The sequence below is a fragment of the Diadema setosum genome, chromosome 20 (genome assembly GCF_964275005.1).
Source record: "Diadema setosum chromosome 20, eeDiaSeto1, whole genome shotgun sequence".
Classification (NCBI taxonomy): domain Eukaryota; kingdom Metazoa; phylum Echinodermata; class Echinoidea; order Diadematoida; family Diadematidae; genus Diadema; species Diadema setosum.
This window is the reverse complement of record NC_092704.1, coordinates 19,127,277-19,149,976: the sequence shown is the minus strand read 5'-3', so window position 1 is coordinate 19,149,976 and position 22,700 is coordinate 19,127,277. Positions and strand designations below refer to the sequence as shown.

Below are 22,700 nucleotides of genomic sequence, written 5' to 3'. Positions count from 1 at the left end.
CATTGCTTGGGAACCTTTTTTTTTTTTTCTGCTGAACTGAGTTCACAAAAGAGCTACAGTAATGGCTGTAGTGATATCAATATACTAATGGTTAACCAGCATGGATCGACAGCTCAACTCAAAAGCATTGATGAAGTGCCAAAAGAAACATCATCTGAAATGATGGTACTTGTGTCATCATTTATGTCCATAGGAAAAAATAAATGAATAAATGAATAGATAGATAAATAATTTAAAAGAATTAATGTAATGCAGTCCATTTTATTATACTTTTCCCATGTTCTACACATGTACACATAATATCCTAAATTATTTGTTTTTCATCGTGAATAGTGATGTTCCATTATAACAGCCATACAAATATACTGCAAAGAGATGTTATCATACATGCAGTGTAGATTATGTATTACAAAGTTGGAGGTTTAATTCCCCCCCCCCCCTTTGTAAAAAGCAGGCAACAGATGAGAAGTAGGAAATGTATGATTCCCAAGCCATTCATTAAGACAAGGTCAGGCCAAATTAAAGTCATTATCTGATTTTTAAAGTACAATACCTAGTGACAGTGTGATTCTAGCTTCACATGGCAGGAAAACTCAATAATGTGTTTTGGATACAAAGTTCACACAGAGTTCAAACTGTGGTTGTGTCCTATTGTGAATTCAGTGTGTGAGTTGTGTTAAAGGGTGTGTACAGTTCTGGTCGGAAGTGAGGATTTAGCTTTTAACGTTTTGCGAGATATTCAGAAACCACTCTATGAGATGTCAAAGAGCATGCAGTTCCAAGGGGTATCAAAAGTTTATTTGATGAAAATCGGTTTTGAAATGGCTGAGATATCTAAAAACACGGTGAAACAAAGAGATCCTAATAAAGTTGTGGCATGTCGCCTTTTATTATTAGCACTTTTTTTGATATCACAGCCATTTGAAAACCAATTTTCATCAAATAAACGTTGAATCCTTCTTAAATTTACATGCTCTTTCATATTTCATAAGAGGCTTTTCATTATCTCACTTAGGAATGTTCAAAACATATATCCCCACCTCAAGCAGTACTGTACAGTCTCTTTAAGTGTACAGTGTTAGAGACCTGTATTACATATAGTGTCATTGAGTTGTCCTGTACAGAGCTGAGTCAACAGGTGCTTTGAACACGGCAAGGGTGTGATGGTGTTATTCAAAAGTGATTAGCGTGTCAGATATCTAGGAATGATGGTTTAATCAGTATATTAACCTTGATAGCTTCATTTCAAAAATAGCAGCATATTCATGGAATAAGGTTTAGTTGTACAGTACACATAATGTAGCTGTCCTGTTAACAGATTAAAAAGTGTGCTCCATCGACTTTTCTTATTTTCTTTTAATCTCTGCACCTATTTTCGCAATACCAGGAAAAAGAATGATTGTTATCTCTTCACGCATCGGGCTTTGTATGGAGCACAGCTGACTTCATGGGGAAGAAGTTGGCTATTCTAAAAATTTGGGTATCCCTTTACATGAATTTTATTTGAATCAATAGCCATCATACCATTCTGTCTTCTTTCTTTTTTTCACTGCCAATTTTAGCCTCTATGTTCAGATTTTAGTATAACAACTACAGTGTACTGCAGGTCTGAGACAGCATTTGAATGATTTCTCATACCAGATTTCAACTGAATGAGAAACCTATTGAAATACACAATCACATACCTCATGTACCGTCAGGTATATTGGTGGGCACATGAATAATTATTATTGTTGAATTCAACACAGTCCATTCTGTATCGCTCTCTATTCAATATCAAAGCGTGTTCATTATGATAGGAAGTTTGGCAAGTACTGGGTAGTAATTCCAGTTCATTATATATAAAGTTGAAGTGAAACTACTTCAACAGTCTCACAGTACGCACATTGTGCCTAAGGTGCTCTTGCAGCATAGCTGTACCTACTAAAGTAACTTCTGCCATAGTCCTGAACACACTGTAGTATTAGTCCTGAACAGACTGCAGTATTAAACAAAAGCTGCTACAATCTTCTGACAATGGTTTCAATACCTCATACACCACATTGATCATATAGTGGTGAACACCTGCATGTAAGCCCGTTGTTCTATACTTGTCCTTTGACTCTCTTACATTTTATTCTTACTCTGGCACTTCCTCAGATTCTTTGGATGAGATCATGATATTTTTATCAAACAATCACTCAGCTATTACCTCTGAATAGAGCTGACATTGGGGAATGAGTTTTTGAGCATTAGCCTTGCAAGACTATTTAAGAGTTCAAATGAATACTGAAGGTAATTAGCCATGTACCATTTTATGGACAGATCGGGGGAGTAATGGCTGTAGCTGTAGTTGTGTGAATGTATGCACACTATATTGTTTGCCATGTGTTGGCTCTGTTGACTTCCTATTCTGATCATGTGATGATGTCATGTGATTTCAGTATATACTGACTCTCTAGCTTTTTTAATGGCAGATAATCAATGTGTGTGGTTGTTACTACATTTGTTACTCTCTATTAAAATGCACCTGGATGAGACAGAAAAATTCCAGTATACAAAATGTAATTCAGACTTTAATACAGAAACCAAATGAGGGAAAGAAGGGGGACTGAATGTGGTTCTAAAAGGGTAATGATACAAATTTCCATGCAATGCTGATTATTTGGATTAATAGTGAAATGATCTTACTGTATCAGATATAAAAACTTACCAGATATCATATAGGCCTCAGATACCAACACAGATATGGGTATTTAAGTAACACAGTGGACTCTATGAAGATCGTAAACTACAAGCTTGATTTTCAAACCTTTGGTCATGACGATGCTACTTGCTGAGTTACCCTTGAAGGCATTGTGGACATGGTTATTAAAAACAGTCTGGCTTTCGCTAAATGTCATGTGTAGCAGGTTGTATAAATAGGGAGGTGCCTGCCTTCAAGGGCAGTTTGATCTTGTTTGTGACGCATCTGTCCTGTGTCAGACTTAAAGTTATGTGCAAATACATCCCGACACTAGCAGGATGCCCATGATGAAAGACGGCTCAAATGCCAAGTTTTTCATCACTCAAACTTAGTAGATGACTTGTAGAGATACGACTCAACTGTACCCCTTAGTATTGTCGTAGTCTTTGCTTTCCAGACTTGGACCTTGTTGCAAATGTCCACAGATCTATGCAGCCATTTTTATCCTGTGTAGCTCTTTTATATTGAATATCACTTGTTAGACAGACTGGCATTTTTTGCATATTCGCTGACTGTTCTAGTAGAAGTTTCACCAGTCCCAAATTTGATAAATAATTTAGTTTAAAAGCCATGTACCAGCAAGCATGCATTTGAATTGATTCCCTTATCATGTTGTAAACCCAGAAGTGTTTGTGTCTACACTGCCCCAGGTCCAAGGATGTAGGTTGGCTAGACTACTTCACAAGGAAGCTGGTGGACGATGTGGCGTCCCACGTCAGACTGTTTAGAAAGGCTCAGGACAAACTGAAGGTCATCATCAATGCTGAAGGTAAGCTGCTCAGGGACTCCTAAAGATTGGGGGGGGGGGGAAATAGTAGGGACTGTAGAGGAAGGGAGGGGAGGGGCAGCTTTACTTAGTCATAACTCCAACCTAGAAAATTTAGCTTCCATTTAGATTCCATTTAGATTCCATGCCTTGTGTTATTTCCTTCTTTGTTTATTGCCATTTTTGTCTCTGACATCTGTCATTACAATGTACATTTTATGTATTTGAATGAATGGCACGTACAATTTAACCCGTTGAGGACGGGCTGATTTTGCTACAGCATGCATTTCCCATAGATGCCTGCCGGAGTATACTTGGAACTTGTCTTTAATGGGTTGAAGTATGATTAGATACAGATTAACCAGAATGATTTTGAATGATTCATGACATGGTCTATCAGCATGGTTTTATGATATAGTTGACTTAAGCAAAAATGAGAGTGAGAAAGTCAAATCCATGTTCACTATCACAGCACTAATGTGTAGATGGGCCAAAGTCTTAGCTACAATTTTGCATTTAAAGTTTTCAAATGTTATTGCTTTATCATATAAGAAGTGTTCTGTAGACTTGGTTTTGCTTGATATGTCGGCTCTGCAAATCTTTTCAACAGACAATATAGAGCCTCCACCAGACCTGGAGTCCATTTTCTTTGATCTGGAGATTGAAATGGAGAATGGTCTTTGCAGAGACCTCATCTGTACCTCAGCAGAGAAGGAAGCAGGTATGGACACACAGCCGGACACTCTGTCTTCTACAACAGTTAAGAAACCCATATCGTCACTGGGGTGACAAGACTTTGTATCTCAAATTTTGGTGAAATGACTTTTTTTGGATTAATGGTCAGAAAAACAGATAAATTAAGTCTTGTCTGAATCCTAGCTGTCTCACCCAAAACTGAAGCCGCCACAGCATGTCAAAGGAGAGGCTATCCCATATGATATGGGGCTTTGGCTGTCATGTTTTTTGCTTTCCTGAAGATTTGACATTTTGCAGATATGAGGTCTTGTCACCCCAGCAATGGTATGCACATTCACGCAGAATCGCATTTAACAATCCTTCCTTACGGAAGGGCAACATTTAAAAAAACCAAAAGAAGAAATGATTCTTAGCAACTGTAGCTTGAAAGTAAATAAGTTAGTTATAATGAGACATGACTTTTCCATATTTGCTTGTAAAGAACTGATTTAAATGCAACAACTGATAATGTCCCAAATCTACTGAACTCGACAGCAGTGATCATTCTGTAGTTATTCCTTCCTTCTACAGCTCTGTATCAGAATTTTACTGGGAATCAGACTCTTTAATGAGTGCATAGCCTTTGCTAATGTCATTAATATTCATTGAGAGACCATAAACGGGCCACATCATCCCCAGAGTTCATCGCACTGGACCAGCAAATTAGGCAATTTCTGAAAAGTTACTGGCCTTGCCATGATTTTTAGTGGTCCGACCGCCGGACCAGCGCCAGTGTTGAGCATTGCATTTATATAATAATTGTTTTCTTGGAGCTATTTCTGGATGATGGCCTTCGGGAGGGTATTAAGGTTTGTGTCCAGAAAGGAAGATCTACTTTTAGGAATAATTTCAGTTTCACTTTTGTATGTTTCTGTGTGTGTGTGTGTGTGTGTGTGTGTGTGTGTGTGTGTGTGTGTGTGTGTGTGTGTGTGTGCATGTATTTGTACCCTACAAATGTTGTGATGGTTCCTTCAGAGAGATTTGCAGATCAAGCACAAGGAAACTATTATTTTCGAATAGTGTATCTTCATTCACTCTTTATGCACCACGTTTGCACACCCGACTCAGTTTGTGGCTTGCCAAGTTCGCATATTTTCCTCTAACGCACAACCCTGCCCAAACCGATGAATACACTGTAAATCACCAAATGCCACCATACAATGAAAGCTTCACTTGCGAGTCCATTCCTCGCACATATAGCTTGCGTTGTGTGGGGGTTGAACAGGAGTGTACAATATGGGGTTTTAATTTTCTGTAGTGGTTGTCATTGTGTCTGCAAAATGCATGCCTCTTAACCTTTTTCAATATTTGCATAACTATAGGCCATGTGCAAGAAAAATAAACTTAGCTTTGTTATAAAATTTAACTCACAGTAAAGCTTGGAATTTTCTCTACAACTTTGCTCATTGCATGTCTAGCATATTAACGTTTTTGTGAAAGATTTACATGGTTTTGAAAACAGACTGTTTTCTAAAATTGCTCATACGTTACAGTCTTACAGTAATGTAGGAGGCTGTATGTGCCACTAGTTAATACAACCAAGATTAAGATGGAAATATGATACAAGCTAGAAATATTCCTGAGTCTTACGATTAATTATGAATGATTACAAGCAAGAGTACGATGTATATCCAAAGTTATTACAAGTGTATGCCATATTTTGGTGAGTTTTGTAGAACACACACACTTATGTGTTTGTCTTCATGAAAGTTTGTATCCAAAAATGAATAGATAGGTAAATGACAGCTAAAGTTTGTTGTGCATTTGTTGTTGTCTTCAAGAATACCTTCAAGCCATTTCAGAGATCTTGCTCTTCTTGCTGATTCCTGAGGATGAGTTCCAGAGCAAACCACTCTCCTTCGTGCTGCGGGAAGCTGTGGCTAACGATGTGATCAAGACGATGATAGAACATGTGACAGACCCAGACTACGTCAATCAAACCATTATATGGCTTGTAAGTTGGACAAACTTTATCGACTGAGGTGTATACTGTATACACCATATATTTCACAAGCTTTTTATTTTCATGTTTTTGCAAATCGGGTGCTTTTTGCTAATTCAAAAATACATGCGAAAATATTAACTCTGATGTAAACGTGAATGCAACATGCACGGATGCATTTCTGCTTTCATTACTGTACTCCTTGATCTCAAATTTAACCACTAGCTATTAAAAATTGTCAGGAAGTCCTGATTCGTGAAAAAAATTAGACCCACTATTATGTGTATACAATCATCTGATACAGTGCACCCCCATTATAACAAACAAAGTTATAACCCAATTCTCATTACAGCAAAGTAGACATTCAGGTCCCAAAATTATCATCCATATTTCTTTACATACTTAATTGTTTTGATATGGTGAAATTTTGATATGACCAAAGAAAACCGCCAGTCCCAAGGACTTTGTGATGAAATAGTGGGACTGCACTATATCAAGTGAGGAATGTATTGTATGCTTATATAAAACATCACAGGAAGACTTTCAAAGACTTGTTTTAACTTCCTGGCAAAAATGAAAGTTAATCTTGTTGAAGCACAAATAAAAGAGACCTACATTTGAGGGCCAAAGTCTGCTCACTAGGTGCATAAAACAATTTTATGCCACTTCCCTGAAGGGTGCCCGAAGCATTATACTTTTGATGTTTCGCATCTCAGATTGTTGTGGCAAATATGTTTCATGGTTTGGTTTGTACATGTTTAGGGTTTGTGTGTGTGTGTGTGTGTGTGTGTGTGTGTGTGTGTGTGCATGGCAAAGGTATGCTACATGAGGTGTTAGTGTCCTATGTAGATTTAGGGCAGAATCCCAAAGTTCAAAGGTCAGAGTTCAGTAATCAGATTTTTATGACATTCCAGCTGTAGCTTCATATATGAATGTCAAGAAATGAAATAGCTTGGTAAGAATAGTAGAAAAAAAAAGTAGCTAGTGTTTCATATGAAATGACAGTGGTGAAAGGTCAATGTCAAAGGTCACAGTACTGTTGGGAAAAGATAAAACAATGTTATTACCAACCATAACTTTAGCTACGAATGACATGGGCTGATGTAAGTTATTATCAAAGGTCACGCTCTAAGGTCACTACATTTAAAAAATCATTTTTTGTGCAATACGTATGTACCATTAACTATGAACGTTAAGTACCTAAGGTGGTTGTGTCATGTAATTAGAAGGATAGAAATTAATAATAGATAGATTGCCTGAAAAGACTTGTGATTGTTACAAGTTTCACTTTTGTTTCAAGTGCAAAGTATTTCAATGAATGCAATTGACACTATACAATCATGTATGTTTGGTCCATACAGTGCAAGGACAGTACTTTCACGACTGAAGCCTTTCTCTTGACCATCAAAACTGCAACCAACATTGATGAGCTGGAAGCCATGATTGACATCGTTGAACATGAGATGTACAAACAGAGGTCAAGGGACACCAACAAAGTGATCAAAGATGGTGAGATTACACATTGTAAACCTTTTCTATGCTTCAGTAACTGATCAGCACAGGTGTCTCAGGTCTATTCAAGCTCTCAATGAATTAGGATTAGGTTACCTAATCCTCTAGTCACCCTTGGGACTCAAGGCAAGACCTTTTGATGGGTGTGTTCAATTGGTTCACCACAATGGGTTTGTCTAAATCTGTAAGAATAAAAGGGGGAGGGAACTTTGCTGGCATCTGCTACCACAGCTTGGCAGTGACAAGGAAATTTCATGAGTGAGGTGAGGAAATGAGGGTCTACTATCTGGGGTTCAAAGCCTGTTCAAAAAGGGAGAACAGAATTCTACAATTGAAGAGTTTTATCGCAAAACAAATGAACTCTATTCTTGTCAATTTTAGGTCTTAAAGCCATATATATTGTGTCTTGTTTGTATTCAGGACAGAGTGTATGCTAAATCTCATCAACATATATTGGCCTCACCAAAAGAAAAAAAAAGCCAAACTTTTGACTTTGTCATATGTTGCTATTACATGTTAAATACCATGTCCCATTCATCATACATCTCCTCAGACTTAGCAAATGTAGCCATAAGAGAAGGAAAAGCCAGCTTTTCTATCCTGTCTGTGCATGCTTCTTGAGAATGTCTCTGTCAAATATTTACATTTTACATACATTCCCATTGTGAATACCAAATGCAGCAATAATGTATATATTTTTAAATGAATAGAAGTAAAGGTTTCTGTCTTATCCTTTTGCTGTGATACAGAAGGAGTAGATGCTAAGACCCAGCTGAAGAGTCTGCAATACTTGAGACAGCTGTGTTCTGACACTATCAACAGGATTCTCTCTGGAGAGGACTTGGATGCTGCTGAGGAGGTGGTAAGTTACAGCTGGGAGCTAGTCTCCCACACCAGGGGCCTGTTTCATAAAACTTGTCATCAGTGACAACTGCCACATTTTTATGACAAATTTGCTCTCAGCCAATCAGATGCAAGGATTTCAGTAGCTTGTCACATCGATGACAACTTTTATGAAACAGGCCCCTGTGTTTATAACCCATACTTTATGGAAGCCGGTCCAATAAATTTTATTCAATACAAAACTGTCACTGATCGTTACAAGTATTAAAAAGCAGGACATGGCATTGTTGGGGTGAGTTATTGGAGGGCTAGCCATATTGGTCAGTGCTAAGGCAAATTATAAGATATCTTAGTTGTGGTGGATGATAGAAAGCATTTGAGGTGATCCCTGTGTGAGCTAATTAATGAGCTGCATTGTAGTCTCAGTGTAAATCTGAACTTTGGAACGCTACAACATATAGTCATAATTCCCACGTATTGTTCAATTTTTATGACTCTGTATGTTTACTATACACCTACCACACTTTGGCCTCCGTGACTAGACCTGTGTGCAACTTTGGGGATTCCACTTGATAATTGTTAAACAGAGCAGTAAGAGAAATGAGCGCATCAGACTGAGAGAATCGCAGTAGAAGTGCAGTCCCAAGTCACATTGTATCATGATCAAATCCATTTTATTTGCAAAAAAAAAACAAAAAACGAAAAACAAGAAATTATTTTTAGCTCTCCTTAGAAGCCCAGTTGCATCACTTGTCATAATTTGTGCATAGTACGCTTTGATGTCACTATTTTCTTGAGAATAATTTACATAGTGTAAAAATTTCTCTTGAAGTTTCCTTATGAGAACAGAAACCACTGGTAAAGAATTTTTCCCCATTTGATGCCAATGTTGATGATACTTACATCCCTTTTGTATCTTTTGTATACATATTACAGATATCATATCTTAGGTGCATATTTTGTTTTCTCTTTTATCTCCAATCTTCAAACTTTTGCAAAATTCTTTCATGCCACATTTAATGCATATCTATCAACAACAACAACAAAAATCAGAAAATATGCATACTTTTACTTGCTACTTTTTTTGCACTTTTTGTTTTTAACTTTTTAATGGGGATGACATGGTGTTCAACTCTAAATCTGGTTTTATGGTGCTATGCCGGAATATACGTACATGTGTTCATCATTACAGTAATAACTTGAGTTCTCATCATGAGAAAAAAAAGAAAATGGAAGTCAAAATTCAAGATATTCAGAAAATAGAAGAACGGATACATGCTTTACATGGAATAGAGACAAAGAGAGTGTAAAACATGTGGTATTGTGGTATTTGTAAGCCAAAATGTTACTTGATCTCTTTTTGCTGTACTGTGTTTGGTTCCTGTCTCCGGCATTGTATCATTCTCAAGTTATGCTTAGTGCTGATAGCCATTTGATATGTCAGATGAATTATCTATGCTATGATTCTGTACTAGGTACTAGGTATTGTGTGAGAATCGATGTCTAGTATACTCTCTTTAAAGACTATCCACTAACACAGCTGGCAAACAGCAGCATACATGTATTTCATTGCTTCCTTGATTACATCTATCATAAGAGATGCTATCCTAGATCTTATCAAGGGAAAACTAACAATTATTCACACATTGAAATTTGGTGTGGCATTCATGGCATAATAACCACTTCTTCGTAGACTAGTTTCCGTACCATCATTCTACGCATTGTAAAGGCTCAGCCAAAGTTGTATTCAGATCTATTATGAATTGCTATAGGCAGCATGCTAACACATTGGCTTTAACATAAGAGGTTTGTGGTTCAAGCCATGTGGAGACCAGCTGAAACCATCATATTATGATGTCATGGCATCCCTTCTATAGAGAGACAAAGCAGTCAGCGCTTCTTATCATTGGACACAAATTGAGTACCATATGTTGTTGAGAGTCCAACACCAATTCATATGACACCCTCTTATTTCATTTCCCTTGCAGAGTAGCATTAGAACCCTGTGACTGGAAGAATTCTGTGTTTATATTTTTGAGAACTGCTGAACAGTGGACACCTGTGATTCAAAGCTCCCTGAGGATATTGCCAGATTGTGTAAAGAAAGCAATTTGTAGTTGCGTAATAAGATCATCAACATTCTCTTCAATCCTGGCCTGTGGTCAACTTACTTGTGTTTGTATGAAAGATCTGAGAAGTAGACTATTAAACCTCATCCAGTTTGAAGTAAGTTCACGCATCAGGTAACATCATGCTCTTATTAAAGCCACCCTTCATGGTCCCTGCCACCTGTTCTCTCTCTTTCTCTATGTCTGTCCTCCTGTCCATCTGTGCGTCTGTCTGTCTGTCTCTGTGTAGGAAGGAGAGACCCAGTGCTTGGATCCTAAGACTCTCTACTCACTGCCACTGAATATTGTCCTAGTCAACAGCATTGCCCTATCCTACTTCATTGGTGAGTTCAAATATTCAGTGCTCCAAAGGCATTTTCCACCCTTCTGCCCAAAAGGCAAGAATGCATTTCATTTCAGGTGTGAAAAAGTGACTGCTCCCTTTCCCAGTTCCTCTCATTATGTGTGTACAATTTATGGTATAGATGACAGAAAGGGCCAGTAGTGCTTTCAAATTTCACTGCAACAAAGAAACAAATTCATGAATTTCTGTGTAGGTTTTTTTTCTTCTTTGATTGTCTTTTAATGAAAATTAATATCATAATCTGTAATGTATTTCTCTTGTTAGACATTAATCCTGTGCCATTGTGAATTAACCTTTCAAGTGGTGATATTTATAGATACTTAGTATTTCTGTGTGAGAAATTACAGGATCACAATATTTCTTTGTAAATGGAAAGAAATTTGCTACATCAGTAGTTGCTGATCTGGCTTACTAAGTGTGAAATTTGGTCAGTGCAAGTAATAAGAATGGCAAATAAATGGTTTCAATTTCTGTAGATATCCTTTGTTTTCAAGTCGGTATTCATTCATTGATAAGTGCATACGTCCTCATCTCTTAATGTAAGTCTTACATGACTGTTGGTTTATGCAGACTTCATGCGTAAGCAGGATTGTCAGTCTTACGTGTTCTTCTGGCACACTGTGGAGGGTTATCGAGCTATGGCAGAGCAGCAGCTGTCAGCTATTCACCTGGCCAAGGTTCAGCCTAACGAGGGCGCTCCACAGAAAGAGGCAGCCGCCATAGAGATGCTCAGATCAGCAGCCCTCAATATCTTCACAGAATATTTGGCCGAAGATGTGAGTGTTAAATTTTCACAATTGTATTTTTATTGTACTCTGACGTCAATAATAGATCTAAACAGATGTGAAGGATTTTTTTGCTTGGGATACAGTATATGTTTGCAAAAGTCAGATTGCAGGTAATCAGACCTACATTTGAAGGTGTGTGTTGTAGTTCTGCACATGAGAAAGAATAATGAACATTGTTCCAGTTGTATGACTTCAAGGCTAGGGAGATGTCCCATATACTTTTGAATTACAAGTAAGAGAGGTACAGATGTTGAGTTTTGGTGTGGTTATTTCCTGAAAAACAGTCAATAATCCATCTCTAACCAAGCATCCCACCGGAGGCATGAACATTTAATAGCCACCCTGAATTGCCTCATGTTTTTCCCAAGTTGGTACCTGTGTATTTCCGTGTACCTCAATCCCTCATAGCACACACAGGTAGATATATGTTAATTTATGTCAATATGCCAATGCCAATGTACCTCTTACTTTTATATGCTATTTGTGATTCTGAGTGCAGGGGGAAGAATAATTCTACCCTCTTTACTTCCTCAAGAACGGTGTTAATAGTGATAGAATATTAGGTACCAATGTGCGTTGCATCAAAAATGTGTGTTGTTGTTTTTGTTGTTGCAGGCGACCAACAGAGTCAAGGTTGACAGTCAAATTGTCAAGAGAACGAGTCAAAAAATCAAGACTGACGACTCTTTAGAGACAGTCTTTGATGAAGCACAGAAAAGGGTAAGTAAGATCAATGTAACGACAAAATGCTTCTTTCATTGGGAGAATGAGGCTTTTTTTATGCTCTGCATTGAGCAGTACATATAACCTGATCTTATACTGACCTCTATACTACGATTATGTTGTTTCTTCAGCTACTTGTATCATAAGTGAATCATTACCACCTCATATGCCATGGGATCTTATAATCCTCATCTGTTCCAAATAATTAAAACGCTGTTTTGATTCTATTTCATTATTCCATCAGCCATATAAGAAGTGTCTACACATTTTGATACCAAAGCTTACACCCGTTGTCTCTCTGTCATGAATCAGTTTATTGTAAGGACTGCATTTGCAGATGAATTAGTAGAGAATTTATTCTGTAATTCTTATCAATCTGTTGCCATGGTAACGGATGATTCTCCAGGTCTTCAGTCTGCTGGAGGAGGATAGGTTCCTACCAGCCTTCAAGCAGAGTCCGAGCTATGTCAAGTGTCTGGCTGAGCTGGACCTCCTGAAAGATGATGAATCTGCAAGGCTGGGAGATGATGCCTCGGTCCAGCTGGATTCCTCTCCGGATAACAGCACTGTGGCAGTGAGTGGCTTAATCTTCACATGTCAGCCAGAAGAAAGTTATGACATATACTTTTTCCCACAAAGACCACAAAAGTGGATCCTTCCTGACTTCATCTACATCTCAAAATGCAGTAATCATGACAATTCTGTCATAACACTCTAATCAAAGAGAGTGATATTGACAGATACCATCAAAGTGGAAATTATTGCAGAGCAAATATTTTGTACTGGGCTAATATCAGTAAACTTAACTTGTCTGTGGTAATGCAAATGAAAGTATTTTTGTGTATATATTAATATCTCACAAAATATCTGAATGCTCTTATTGTTGCACTTGTTCAAAAGGGAGAAATTTCTTGAAGATAATCAAAGTGCAAAATATTTCATGTTTATAGTACAATAAGATAAACAACCAAGTGTGTTTCTTCACGGTAAAAAGGTAATATTTATAATGCATAGTGTGGAGGAACCATATCTTTAGGGGATGTGCAATGTTGAAACTGTGCTGCATATGAGTAGAAAATATTGTGAACCTATTGGCATTAAATGTGGTCCATATCGTAATCTTTATTTTGAGATGCCGGACCATTACATGTTTCAGAAAACAATTAAAACGAGGAATGTATTTTGGTTGTGTTATCAAAAATTTCTGTGAGTGATAATTTCTCCCTCCTTCTCCTCACTCAGTCATCAGAGGACCTGTCCTCTCTGGGTAGCCGAGGCTCAGTGGAAGGCCTGAGTGAACCAGAGCCTCTGGGTGATGTAGACACCAGCAAACCTCACATTGTGGCTTGTATCACTCATGCCAGTAAGTCAACCTCACAGACAGTTATCTTCTTCATCTTGTTTGATGAATTCTTCCGTCCACAAACTTGTCTAAAATAGCACACATTTAATTCTATTTATATCACAAGTCTTGAACTGGAATATTGCTTTGCATGCCAAGAGACTGGGTACTTGGCAATAAAGTTCCAGCAATGCACTTTGCCGAACAAGTGACAAGTTTTAACAGACTTTGAGCAGAAGACATAGGAATGAATATGAAGGAAGAAAAGAGACCTCATTTCAACAAGACATCAAGTTCTTATGTCAAGTATCCTTTGTCTTGTAAGCATAAGCATCTTCATCTCAAAAGCTTTGTCATTTCTGACAGTTTATTGATTGCATTATCTCCATGCTTTTCCATTTGCCAGCCATTGTCAAAGAAAAGAGCAAGTCGTACGCTGTGTACGCTATCCACGTCACGCGGACAGACCCCCAAGGGGTGACTGAAATCTGGGATGTCTTCAGACGATACAGTGACTTTCACGATCTTCACATGTGTCTGACAGAGAAGTACGAGTCACTGAAGACGCTAATGCTGCCTGCCAAGCGGGCTTTCAAGAACACCAGCTCTTCTTTCCTGGAAAAAAGAGCAAAGGCACTCACTCAGTACTTGCAGGTGAGGAACAAAACTTTATTACTTTAACTGTTTTGAGATGCCTTGTGGCATAATCAGAACTTATACACAGCATGGCATTGAAACTTTCTTGCTTGTCTGCAAGACTGTATTGGTCAGATTACAAGAATGGCATTTGTGTAAAACCATTTGGCATTTTGAAAGAAATAATAATTATGCCTCCGCCACGAAGTGGTGCCGGAGGCATTATGTTTTCGGGTTGTCCGTCCGTCCGTACGTACGTCCGTACGTACGTCCGTACGTCCGTACGTCCGTACGTCTGTACGTCCGTACGCCCGTACGTCCGTACGTCCGTCCGCTTTCGTTTACGCGATAACTTGAATAATATTTACTGGAATTTTACCAAACTTGGTCCAAGTATGAAGTATGATGGGGCAATTATTTGATTAGATTTTGGGTGAAATTGGCTAAAGGTCAAAGGTCAAAGGTCAAGGTCAAATCATGAAATTGTATCCGTTTACGCGATAACTCAAGACTGGATGAAGCAAATTTCACCAAACTTTGTTGGAGGATGATGTATGATGGGACAATTACTTGATTAGTTTTTCAGTGAAATCGAACAGAGGTCAAAGGTCAAAGATCAAGGTCAAATCCTAAAAGTTCTCTGTTTACGTAATAACTCAAAACTGGATGAAGCAGCTTTCACCAAACTTGGTCCAAGGATGATGTATGATGGGACAATTAGTTGAGTAGATTTTAGTGACATTGGCAAGAGGTCAAAGGTCAAAAGGTCAAGGTCAAATGCTACAAATGTTGCAATTTCCCCCATATCTATGCAATGCCCAAAGGTATTTTCTTGAAACTTGGTGTGGACATGTACTACTGCGTAAAGATTCTCCAGAGAGAGTTTCATGTCATAAGGTCAAAGGTCAAAAGGTCAAAGGTTAGGTGAAAATGTTGCAATATCACTTTTCTTGCAAATGGTTCAATGTATCTTCATGGAATTTGGTACATATGCATGTACTGTCTGGCAGGGATTATCTAGGGAATTTAGGGGTCATGGGTCAATAGTCAGGGGTCAAAGGTCAAGGTCAACTCCTCAAAATTTTACTATTTCCCTCATATACTAGTATATGCAATGCTTGTATTATTAGTTTCAAAACTTAATACATGCATTACCTAATGGAGATTCTCCGGGAAATTTCCAGCCAGAAGGTCAAAGGTTAAGGGTCAAAGGCCAGGTTTCAATGACCCCCCCCCAAAAAAAAAAACAAAAAACAAAAAAACACACAAAAAAACACACACACACACAAATATATTTTGTACCATCATCACACTCTTTCTTCATACCTTGGAAATTACTCAATGCATAAACTTCCCCAAAATTCCCCAAATATGTGTACCTGCACTCTTAGAAAATTATAGCAAACCCAGTTCAAGACATTTCTGACAAACATGTCATTTCAATATTTGGCAGTTATGTGAAACTGTCATGGATCGATCACACATTGTGAAGACATTGTACTATACGCCTATTGGGAGAATCATGCATTATGGCGGAGGCATCAGTCGCCATAGCGACATTTCTAGTTAATAATACATGCATACAGCTGTAGTTGTTATTTAGCTTGCTGTCGTAAAAAATAAGAAATAAATTAATCTGCCATTTGTCAATTACCCTCACCTTATTTCTTTTGGGGGGTGGCAGGCTGTTTTGGATATGTAGAAACTATATTAGTGCTGTCTTTTTGCAGTATCATAGGTCCAAAGTTTTCTTTTACAACATTGACTTTTTTCATTTGAAATGTTTAATGGCATTGATGATATCAATGTGATATGAACGTCAACTCATCATCTAGCTAAAGACTAATTTATTTGTTGCTCTAAATGCCGCCATCAAAGTCATAACCTCAATGGGTCATCTATTCTTTATCACCAGACCCTCCTAAACCAGGATGTGATTAGCAACAATCCTGGCCTGCAGTCCATTGTCTGTCATTTCCTGGAGCCAGGAGTCTACACAAGGGGCAAAGGTCAACTGGCTAGGAGGGTGAGTCCAACTACGTACTATAAAAGCTTTTATTTTCACGAGGTGAATTACTGTTGGGCCATGCATGTCACAACATTTAAATATATCACAAAGGAATATGCTTTAGTGCACTTCCTATAGCTTCAGTGCCAAAACAACATTTCACAGAAATGTTTTTGACCCTATAGGCAAAGATATCTGTGTGCGAAAATAATAACTTTTGTGGTACATGGCAGGAGTACTGAATTGGTTTCCATGTCAAAGCAATGCAATAAAACCAATTTGCATCAAAAGGTTTATACTGCTAACAATACTCATATTTAGGGTGTAGCTGAAGTCTTTCCTAGTCTTGTATTGTATTCATTACCATGCATTTCTAAGGAATGTAATGAATAAAAACACCCTGTTTCAACTGAGACCTTATATTGTTTGTTACTCAACGATTTACATGTAATGAGCTACCCTCACATCCAGTTCACAAAACATAAAATCCTGAAAGCCCACTGCCCCATTTGTTACCACATGCAGGGTGCAATCTTGTAGTATGTGTGATGCTAACACACCTTTTGGTCTCCACTAACTTCAAGGTTTTAAGTGTCATTGAAATTAGAAAGTTGCTCTCATTGAGTGACATTAGCTAGGTCTACCCATGAATTTATATCAAGTAAGTACTTTCCATTACATTACCTCTAGTTTCATGGAAATTTACTGTGCTAATCACATCACGTTTCCCTGACAACTTGACAGATGGATCACATAGTGAACCCACTGAAGACGGGCGTACGCAATGTGGCACACACAGTTAAATCCGTCCCAGGCAATCTGTTTGATGGTGTGAACATGGTATCAGACAAGATGACTGACAGTATTAATAAAGTCTTCATGAACAAGGTAAGAAAGAATGTAGTCATTTTAGACTTACTGACTGTCTTATATTGATGATAACTTAATTTTAATCAGCTTCTTCAATACCAGTGCAGCATATTAGCTGTTATCCCATAATGTGGCAGAATGTATAGAGTTGTGATATGTAGGCATTTCCTTTACAACAGAAGTCTACTAATCGAGCAGATGTAGCAAACAGTGCAGCTGTGATTTGTGAGTTATGTTTTTATATTTCTGCTTTTTGATTGATGAGCCTCCTTCTTGTCTCACTCTTGTTCATCATTTTCTGGTTGGTTTACTTTAAAGTCATCTGGACCAGCAGAACAAATTATCAATATCTAATCAAAGCCCAGCAGATGGCAGGCAACATGGACTTTAAAGGGATCGTATAGTTTTGGTTGAGACCTAATTTCAGGTTTCTAACATTTTTTAGCGAGATAATGAGAAACCACTTATGAAAAATTAAAGAGCCTGTAATTCCATGAGGAATTCAACATTTATTTGATGAAAATTGGTTTTGAAATGGATGAGATATCCAAAACAGAGTGATTCTAATAAAGTGTGGGACCCACATTTTATTATGATCGCTTTGTTTTACTTTGTTTTTGGATGTTTCAGTCATTCCAAACCCGATTTTCATCAAATGAACTTTGAATTCCTCTTAAAGGACAAGTCCACCTTCATAGACATGTGGGTTGAGTGAATGCGACAATATTAGTAGAATACATCAGTGAAAGTTTGGGGAAAATCGGACAATCCATTAAAAAGTTATGAATTTTTTAGAGTATCTGCGCAGTCACTGCTGGATGAGAAGACTACTACAGTGTATGATGTCACATGCGTACAACGATATAAGGAAAATAAAAAGAGAATTTCACAAAACTTTACTTTTAGAATAAAGTGCACAATTCTTTGTCTTGTTACTGATGTATGGTAAGGGTAATATTATTCCCCCTGCCTTCTGAAAGAGAGAAGTCGAGTATTCTTTTGTTATGCGAGAAAAGTGAAAATATGTTGAATTTTCTTTATTGTTTCTTTATATCGTTGTACACATGTGACATCACAAGCTAAAGTAGTCTTCTCATCCAGCCGTGACTGAGCAGAAACTTCAAAAATTCATGATTTTTGAACGGATTGTCCGATTTTCCTCAAACTCTCACTGATGTGTTCTACTAATATTGCTGCATTCACTCAACCCACATGTCTATAAAGGTGAACTTGTCCTTGAAAATGGTACGCTCTGTACTATTTCATAAGTATTTTCTTGGTATCTCATAAAAAGTTAAAAGCCCAATTCTCATCTCCACCAATACTGTACCATCCCTTTAAATACCATCTACTGATAGTGAATGGTTGAAAATGTGCATGTTGAAATTGTCATCCATTCATGAAGGAAGATCTGAATGGTAGACATGTGTTAGACATGTGCAAAGCAAAATGCTGATGTTGGTTGTCAATATTTATTTGCTTATTCAAAATCATGTTGTTGTGTGGTCACATTAAAACATTCATTATTGAAATGCCTTAGCATTACTACATTGAGTTGGATTGACCCTTTCCTGTATCCCTCCAGCCACACAAACAACTTCAAGATATAGGCAGAGTCTCTTCAGTTATTGGATCATCAGTGAGTACAAACCGATTTCTAATCTTTTCAAAGCCAAACCTGTAGCAAGATGGTTCTACGATGATAATTGTTGTTCATATTGCGCAAAGTGAACTTGGCTGTATATATTAGACAGTAAAACATTGTTTTACAATATCATATTTGTTATCATTTGGGCCTGGCTTCCAACATTAGTAGTTTCTTATTAGTGTTTACCTGGACATCATACAAAGCCTTTTCTTCAAGTGTCTATTATGACCATCATGAATAATGCATTACATCTCATTTGGAATGGAAAAAAAAAAACAAAAGCAAAAACAAAAACAAAAACAAAACAAACAAATGTTACATATTCCAGGATAGTGTACTGAATCGAAGATGTTTAATTCACCGTAGATTTGCTGATACAGCCCTCATTACTGGCGCATGTTTGCATATCTTGCAAGTATGGACAGGTTTGTAAGCTTAGAATCAATTGTGAATGGGTTGATATGGATTCAAATGTTTACATAGCATCTTAAGGAACAAGGCATTTATGCAGTACACATTTTGAAAATAGAGTTATATCAAGGACTGGTACTAAATGAATAAAACTGATAAATCATGAGCATTACATTGCAAGCAATAGAAGGTTTGCAACTACCAAGTACTGAGAATTTGCTCATATTTATCTCTACATTGACAAACTGTTATGTATTCTTTTATCTTCGTATTTGGTGTCTCCTTTTTGCAGTTTCACCTATAATCTAATTTTGCCATTCTCTTTCTGTTATTACCGCTGTCCTCCCCGTTGTTTTCTGTGGTAGGATGATGACAACATCCCACTTCGAGTCATGTTGCTACTGGTGGATGAAGTATTTGACCTCAAGAACCGAGACCAGTGGTTGCGGCGACAGGTGATCGCACTGCTACGCCAGATCATAAAGGCAGCATTCGGCACTAAAATCAACTCTCGCATCATTGAGGGCGTTGAGGCTTTGACGGCTCCGGGACAAGTCGCTGAACTAGTGAAGAGATTCAAGTAAGGATGTCATTCTAGAGTCTTGATACCCCTCTCTGTCAAGAAAAGTCATGAAGTTATGAGTCTCTGTATAAAACCTTGTAATCTATGGAAATGTGTTTAGTGTTTCGTGAACAGATAAAGATCCCAGAAACGAAAATTATCAAATATGATCATTGCAATCTCATTTTGTGGAATGACATATTGTGGAAATGACATAGAGCATCAGGGTCTGTTGCCTGGTTTGGGTCTGACTATCTAGGTAAAAGGTTACAGCTAACACAGTTATAGGCAGGAAAATTCAGATTGTTCAAGAGCACAGAAATGAGTGCAACAGAGCTGAGAAATAGAAACATAAAAACACGTAAATGAGTGACTTATTTCAAGACAGATGATTTGTCTACAGACAGATTTCCCCTATTGCTCTGATTACGCACTAAAACCGTGCCAAAATTTAGTTTTGTAAACTCTCCTTAGAGGTCCCCAACAGGTAGAATATTTTGAACTCATTTTCAAATACTGCTTACATTAATATTTACCCACTTAGATTTTACCAAAAACTTTAACACTTTTTATTCCCTTGTATTTCCTACGGGGTCGCAACATTGGTTTACAACTAGTTACATGAATACTTGCCACCATGAGTTACTTGATTCTGTGCAAATATACTTCAAGTTTGTGAGAAGCCAATGAAAGCTACTGCTTGTTTTTTAGTGATAGAAAAGATTTGGGAAAATTGAGTGCAGATCTTGTAGATATAAATCATTCACCCTGTTTCCCTTTAATATTCATCACTGAAGCAAGAAATCAAAGGCAGCAATGTTTATTGATCAGGTTAAGTGCTTGTTAAAGAATGCAACCTCTTCAATCATATGAACATACAGGCCCAAATTCACGAAGGTGGTACAAATGAAACCATGGTTTAAACCATGGACAAAATCCATGGAGCGCCAAGTGTCGCATGGAATATTTTGTTACGAAATCAGTCTTTTCATCGATGAAATGATTATTTTGCAACCAAATGACAACATTTTGTAACAAATGGACATTTCGTCCACGAAATCATAATTTCGTCAACGAAACGGTCATTTTGTCGACGAAATGACCAACTTCGTAAAGAAATATTAAGGGCGACACTTGGCGCTCCATGGTTTTTGTCCATGGTTTAAACCATGGTTTCATTTGTACCACCTTTGTGAATTCGGGCCACAGTGTTTGAAATGTTTAGTCACATAAGCATGAAAGGTATGGAGGCATCCACAGTACAGGTATTTGTGTTTCATGTGCATTGGACGAGTCTGTCACATTGATTGTTGATATGTTTGTCTTCATAGTGATATCTTTCGCTCCCCTTGACAGAGAATCTTTCTGGCCTGGAGGTGTTTTGGCTGAGGACCCTACCCCCAGGGAAGAGTCAACTAAACTTAGGACTAGAGTGGCAGCCAAGGCTGAACTCTTCGGCAGTGTGCCAGGTGAGACCTCAGATCAAGTCATAATGACTAGTGATTAACCTTTGATTCATAGAACCACTACATAGATCATCTTATGTCCTCTACTGCAGAGGTATAGTATTGTAGCTTTCGAGTTTGAACATTTCAGTAGCTTGAAATATTGCAGCTGCCAGCCTTTGAAGACCTGAATATAAGAACGACCCAAGTCCAATTTTTGGCCAAATTCAGTTTGACATGGGAAATTATAGCTTATGCGTGGACTCATCTTGTGTATAAATGATAAATCCAAATTACCACCGGAAGTGCCTGAAATGAATGAGTTAGATCTTATATGAATGTAAGAATGAAGGACTTGGGTCATTCTTACATTCATATTATAGCGCTGTCTCTCATCCTTCTCTAATCTCTATAGCAGAATATCATGTATATGAATCAAAGAACGACCCAAGTCCATATGATTCAAAGAACGACCCAAGTCCATCACACAAAATGGCCTCTCCACAATTAATGTAAATGTTAATTGTCATAATAATATATGTTCTAATTTGTATATGCAATGTTCCCTTCCCATCACAGTTAAATAAAATATTATTGGACAAATAAAAAAGATATGAAGGTTTTTTTAAGTTTTCTCGAAATGGTCTTCCATGGACTTGGGTCGTTCTTATATTCAGATACTCTATTGATTAGTTTTATATTTTAACCCTTACAATCCCCAGTGAGATGTAAGGCCAGTGCCAGAATGCACAGTTGTCAGTGTCAGGTTGATTTTGGGAATCAAATAGGCATGTCAGTGGCACTTAGATCTCCTTCATAATCAAATCTGTAGAATGGAGAAGGAGATTGCAGTCGACTTAGATTAGCAATGTAAGAGCAGAGCACATGATACAATGAAGTGATGGAAGGGGTATACACTATTAAATGTTCATTTTGATGTCCGTATTAAGCTGAAATAGGCGTACTAGTATGTGCTTCATTAATGTGGTCTGCTATAGAATATTATTGTTTGTTTGTTTTTATTTGTTCTAGAAAAATTGGTGTAGAAAGTATCTGATACCATAAATCTAAAGAAATGGCAATCAACAAGGTACCATAAGGTATTGTCCTCACACCCTCTTACAGGGAAAAGCAAGTAACATGGTTTGACTTGATTTAGAAAGCTCCATAAACTTGACAAGTCAACACTTTAAAAATTTAAGTGTACTACTTGGACCAAGGACTGTTTGGATGTGACAAAGTCCCCATGTGTTTGCAGCAGGAGTAATATTA

The 22,700-nt window shown here is 37.6% G+C and overlaps 1 protein-coding gene across 1 annotated transcript in view; it reads left to right on the top strand.

Annotated features, from left to right (window-relative positions):
* LOC140243290 (sorting nexin-13-like) overlaps nucleotides 1-22,700 on the top strand; it is a 64,991-nt gene that overhangs the window by 41,772 nt on the left and 519 nt on the right. Inside the window, exons 6-21 of the mRNA XM_072322959.1 lie at nucleotides 3,376-3,494; nucleotides 4,102-4,212; nucleotides 6,008-6,180; nucleotides 7,530-7,677; nucleotides 8,430-8,542; nucleotides 10,882-10,975; nucleotides 11,566-11,771; nucleotides 12,399-12,503; nucleotides 12,913-13,080; nucleotides 13,749-13,869; nucleotides 14,255-14,502; nucleotides 16,400-16,510; nucleotides 17,237-17,380; nucleotides 18,948-19,001; nucleotides 19,787-20,001; nucleotides 21,340-21,452. Coding sequence (XP_072179060.1) covers nucleotides 3,376-3,494; nucleotides 4,102-4,212; nucleotides 6,008-6,180; nucleotides 7,530-7,677; nucleotides 8,430-8,542; nucleotides 10,882-10,975; nucleotides 11,566-11,771; nucleotides 12,399-12,503; nucleotides 12,913-13,080; nucleotides 13,749-13,869; nucleotides 14,255-14,502; nucleotides 16,400-16,510; nucleotides 17,237-17,380; nucleotides 18,948-19,001; nucleotides 19,787-20,001; nucleotides 21,340-21,452 — 2,243 coding nt within the window. The remainder of the gene's footprint in view (nucleotides 1-3,375; nucleotides 3,495-4,101; nucleotides 4,213-6,007; nucleotides 6,181-7,529; nucleotides 7,678-8,429; nucleotides 8,543-10,881; nucleotides 10,976-11,565; nucleotides 11,772-12,398; nucleotides 12,504-12,912; nucleotides 13,081-13,748; nucleotides 13,870-14,254; nucleotides 14,503-16,399; nucleotides 16,511-17,236; nucleotides 17,381-18,947; nucleotides 19,002-19,786; nucleotides 20,002-21,339; nucleotides 21,453-22,700) is intronic.